This window comes from Poecile atricapillus, chromosome 1, assembly GCF_030490865.1.
Source record: "Poecile atricapillus isolate bPoeAtr1 chromosome 1, bPoeAtr1.hap1, whole genome shotgun sequence".
In the NCBI taxonomy this organism is placed as follows: Eukaryota; Metazoa; Chordata; class Aves; order Passeriformes; family Paridae; genus Poecile; species Poecile atricapillus.
Window position 1 is genome coordinate 173,393,747 of NC_081249.1, and position 5,649 is coordinate 173,399,395.

A 5,649-nucleotide genomic window follows, 5' to 3' on the forward strand; every position below is an offset into this window, starting at 1 on the left:
TATTTCTTGATGCCCTCACTCAGCCATGAAGCTGCTTTTCTGTTTATCCAAAGAAGTCAGCATTTGTAGTTTTCCCACGTGGATACATTGCTTGGTACCAGGTCCCTAACCCCTTCAGTAATCTATCACAAAATATTTTAGTTTGGAAAGCAGCTCTGGAGATTATCTAGCTACATTTTTAAATCAGATCAGGCTGCACAAGTCTTTGTCATTTCTAAAGCTTTTGTTTCAGAGTGTGTTGGAACAAAGAAACTCCAAGGATTTTCATTAAGAGAAGATGCATAATGACAGTAATTTAGAACAGCATGCAACTTCAGTAAGGCAGAGGAACTGCAGCTGTTGCGTCAGACCCTGATAATCCCTGGCCCCTGCATCTATGGCACTGGGTTCCAGTGGGTTCACAGAATTGTAGAATATCCTGAATTGGAAGGGACCTACAAGGATCATCAAGTCCAAGTCCTGGTTCTGCACAGGACACCTAAGAATCACATCACATACCTGAGAGCATTGTCCAAATGCTTCTTGGCATTGTGACCGCTTCCCTGGGGTGCCTGTCCCAGTGCCCAACCACCCTCCGGGTGAAGAACCTTTTTCTAACATCTGACCTAAGTCTCTTCTGACTCGGCTTCAGGACATCCCTCAGGTCCTGTCACTGTCACCAGAGAGAAGAGACCAGTGCCTGCTTCCTTGATTCCCTCATTGACATGAGGAAGTTGTAAACCATGATGAGATCTCCCCTCAGTCTCCAGGCTGAACAGACCAAGCGATCTCAGACACTCCTTGTATCCCCCCCTCCAGAGCTTTCACCATCCTCTTGCCCCTTCTTTGGCTGTTCTCTAATAGCTTAATGTCTCTTTTATATTGTGGCTCCTAAAACTGCACACAGGACTTGAGGTGAGGCCACACCAGCTCAGTGCACAGCAGGACAATCCCCTCCCTTGACACTCACTTTTTATCAGAGAAAAATTGTCAGAGAAGTTTAAATTCATCGAGGTAAGTGGCTAACTTACATCCATGTCAATCAGTTCAGAAGCCTGTACCTCCTGTTCCTTCTAAATTCACTGCTATTCATTAAAGTTTGCTTTCAGACTATGAAAATCCTGAGGCTGGGGCAGTTTGCATGTGTGTCTTCAGAAATGAGTCACCAGTACTCTAGCTGGCAGGGGCTGTCATGAGCTGTGTTCTGCTGCTGCAGAATCCTTTTAGCAATGGAAAGTTATAGATATTCAGCACTTTTCAGGTTTCTCCTTGATACCTTAGAGAATTTGATCTCTGAGATACATATAAAAATAGAAATCCAGAATTTTTTAATTAGCATCACCTCAGAATTTCACATTTTTCCAAGAAACAATCTCCAATTTAATATTATGTGGACTACTTTTGAGGACAAAACTATTTCACAGATAAATACCAGAGTCATTAAATAATTAAAAAATGAAATGCACAATAAATATAATAAATTGAGGATATATAATTTTGGCATAATGGTTCTTTACAAAATTGTAAGAATATATAAGAATAAAATATAATATACAGAAATACCTATGGCAATTTTAAGATAATAAAAAGTATTGCAGTTATATTAATATTAATTCAATGCAGAAATGTCAACATCAATAACAATTTCAACATGTCACAGAAATGCAACACCACAGATTAAATGGAATGATGCTATGAAACATTCTACAAACTCATACTAAAACTGATTCATGATGTGTCTGTTGAATCACATAAGAAGATGAAGTTGTTTAGATGAACACTGCCAGATTTGTATCATTCTTAGCTTTTAAATTCTTGTTTGAAGGCACAAGGCACTACTATCAATAAGTTATTAATAAGAGAAGTGGCAGCAGCAACAATGAAATTTGCCCCAGGATATCTGAGGGAGTTCCTGTGGGGAGGAAGGACTGTGCTCTCCAGACTGCCGGCCTTCCATACCATCTGTGAGTCTACCCATACCTGCTACAGGCTCCTACGCAGTAAAAGTGGGGTCAATAACAAAAGGGAAGGGTTAGCTTAGTCAGAAACTAAACATGAATTCAACAAATGTTTGCAGACAGCATAAAAGCAGTCTCTGACTCCACTTGGAAACGTATGCATTTCCTGTATATTTCAGTGCATTCTAGATCTGACTGCAAAACAAGTAAAATTTACTAATTGTAAACTACCAAGCTTTAGAATTGTACATTTTAAGAATTTCAGGGTAGTGCAGGATCTTGTCTAATGCAGCAGCAGTACTGTTGGTCTGTGTTGTCAGGCCATTTTTTTTTCCTCTAATTCTCCTGGAATGTGTGATGTACCTGAAGCCACATACTGGTATACAAGGAAAACGTTCAAGGCTCTTGTTGAACGACTTACTCATTTTTAATATTTTCCACTGGTTAACCACAAATGTTAACAGCAGAGCACATGTATGAGAACCTGAACATGTACCTCCTCAAGAAGCAAAAATTTCAATCATAAGAATGGTACATTGTCTTCCTCAGCAGTGCTTTTTAAAATTTTGGTTTTATTTCATATGAGAAAGAGTCAGTCCAAAAAAATAAGCTTTTAAGATCCCAGTTTGAGTCAATGTAAATTACTTAGTTTATTCCACATATCCTTCGCAAAGCAGTATTTTCACCAATGATACTTGTGGACAAAGTTTATTGTGGGAGACAAACAGAAATGTGAATTATTGCTCCCATAGTGTCCTCAAGGAGTTATGGGCCCATGCAGGACACACAAGATGATCTCAGCATGTAAAAACTTGTGTCCTTCAGCTGCCATTGGGAACTTCTTATTTGTTCCAGCAGCTACCAGCTAGGTGCCACTTTCCTGGTCTCTGCCACTAGTACAGGCCTTCTGAATGTTGGATGAATCTCTTATTTCTTTGTTTTCTTTTCTTTGGCCCCCTTCCTCTGATTCTCTTGGTGTTTCCAATTTCCTGCTGTCAGTATTGTGATCAATGGATGAATTCAGCTTGGATGAGTTCCATCTCCATCTTCTCAGGCTCCTATAACAGTCTTCTCTGACATTTTCACTGACCAGAACATAGATGATTGGATCAGCAACACCGTTTGCAGTGCCTAAACACAGAAACACTGTAAAAACTGAATATATCTTATTTTCAAATGGACATGGGCAGTCCTGATGAAACATAAAGTATATGGCTCTTATTATGAGCACCACATGGTATGGAGCAAAGCAAATCAAGAAAATAACAATAATGGCAATAGCCACATACTTCACTTTGGCTTTCTGGCGACAAGTCAAGCTGCTGCTTCTTTTTGTAGTTTGGAAAATTTTGTAGTTTGTAAAAATGAGGATTGTGAAGGGTATGGCAAATCCAAAGAGGAATCTAGCAAAGCTGAAAGAAGCCAATAAAATGTTAAGGGGCACTGTCTCAAAGCAGGTTTTCATATCTGTACATTTTTGCTTATCTTCCATATAAAATACTGGAGTGTGGATTACTGCAACCACAGCAAAGAGAAAACAGACGATTATGATGGCCTTTTTCTGTCCTCTTCTCCCTCTTGATTCCAGAGAATACACCAGTGCCACGTAACGATCCAGAGAGATGCAACACAAAAGCAGAATGCTGATGTAGATATTGCAGAAAAAGATGAATCCTGTTACTCTGCAAGCAGTGTCACTCATGGTCCACTTGTGTCCATTTTTCACATAGATAATCCAGAAAGGCAAGGTGCTTAAATACATCAGCTCACACAATGATAAACTGAAAATGTAGATGGCAACTACTTTATTCCTTTGGATTTGTACAAATGTAAGCAGAGAAGTTAAGCAATTTGCTGGAAGGCCTATAGCAAAAACAATGCTGTAAACAGCAACCAGAAGTGTCTGACTCTCTTCGTAGGGAATATCTGGGCAAGTGGAGTTACAATTTTCATCTAGACAACGTTCCATTATTCTTTTTCCAGCTGGTATTTCCTGAGAATCAGAAGACAAGGTGGAAAGTTAGCATTGCATCACTTAAAAATGTGTCAGTAAAGATTATGGTCCCATAGGTGCCAATTTGACATGTCAGTGGAGCAAGTGGGATGGGGGATGTTTGAAAACTGCCTTCTCAGACATGAACTGAGAAAGACAGGGTCATATGCCTGCACCTCTGAGAGTTGGACTGGATTCTGGTGGCTGTGTGGAAGCTCTCTCAAGGGGGATCTGAAGTTCTGTCCCTGGACATAAAAATAATCCATTTCCTTTTTGTCAGTTCCCATTCTAAAATCATACCATAAATGCTAAAACCATCATAATTCCTCATGCCATGTATCACCTGCATCCAAAATCTCACATGGTGATCAGCCTACAAAAGTAAGGCAGATGAATATGAAGTTGTAGAGCAGCTTAGACATACTTGAAAAAAAAAATAAAAATGCTGGGTTCAGTATTGTCTCATCTTTGGAATGACTGGAGAAAAGAATCCTCACTGCTGTGTGAAGAAGATGGGACAGTACCCAGACCAGTGTCAGGGCCAGAGGGAATGGCCTGAAGTGCTGTCAGGGAAGGTTTAGGTTGGATATTAGAAAAATGTTCTTAACCCAGAGGGTGGGTGAGCTGGTGTTAACTTACAAAACATGGTGGTTGCAATAAGGGCTGGTGGTGATGAGTTTTTTGCTGCCTCTGAACATCTGCCACCTTTGGCAGAGGAGGAGGGGGTCTCTTCTGGGCCATCTACCAAGCTACTGTGTACTGAGTTCTGGTTCTCTGCCCAGGCCTCATCTGTGAGCTGACATACAGAGCTTGTGCCTCACTCAAACACACCTGGTGGTGAGAGCTGCTGTCCACCTGCACACCACAGAGGGTATTGGAGACCTCCCCTTCTGCAGTAAAGCACAACAGGTGAATACAGTTCATAGGCATATGGTGACATCTAGGGCAGGGGCATGGCACAAATCACCTCAGTTACTCATCAGCTTGTCTACCCCACACACCCCAATACAAACACCTGCAGAAGTGGTTGAGGGTACTCTCTCCCCTCCTCCTGGTTTTACAGACTTCTCTTGAGCCTGTGCTTGTCTGAATAGTCTCCCTTCTGTACAGCTTCCTCCAGAGCTGTCAGTGATGGTGCAGGGCAGGGAACAGTAGAAGAGTCCTGTGGACACATGGCTCCCAATGTTTGTCTTGCCTCTGCCCCTCTCACTTTTGCTCCAAGTCTCCTTCCCATGCACAGCACCCATGAGGAAGCCTCAGGAAAAAGATGTGACTTTCTAAGCTACCTGCCTGGAGCAGGCATTTTTCCGTGGTGGTTGGTACATGGACTAAGCCACAGCGCAGGGGCTGAGCTGAAGAGACAGTCGCCCGTAAATGGCTGTCAGCTGCCAAAGTGCAGCCATAGGTACAGACTTACACTCCACAAGAAAAATCAAGTGCTGAAGGACTGTCCTGAAGCTTTGGCCTGTCAGCCTGTATCCATCTCAGCAGGAATGCTCTAAATCCCAGCCCAGTATTAGGAAGGAGGAGAGGAGGCCACCCATTTCTTGCACTCCTTGCCTTCTCCAGGCTCTCAGCCCTGTCCAAGGAAGAGTCGTCTTCCACTGGCCACTGTATCCACCCCCAGTTCAGAGTTTCACTTGCCTCCTTCGGTTCTCCAGGCCTGCAGAGAGGTTTCCCCCTAAACTCAAGGTCTCAAAGATCACAAAGCAGCAGTCA

The 5,649-nt window shown here is 42.2% G+C and overlaps 1 protein-coding gene across 1 annotated transcript; it reads right to left on the minus strand.

The window, feature by feature from the left end:
- Positions 1-1,358: 1,358 nt before the first annotated feature.
- Positions 1,359-4,210, minus strand: GPR132 (G protein-coupled receptor 132). Its single transcript, XM_058850602.1, has one exon. The coding sequence runs from the start codon at positions 3,904-3,906 to the stop codon at positions 2,803-2,805; it is 1,104 nt and encodes a 367-aa protein (XP_058706585.1). The 5' UTR covers positions 3,907-4,210; the 3' UTR covers positions 1,359-2,802.
- Positions 4,211-5,649: the final 1,439 nt, after the last annotated feature.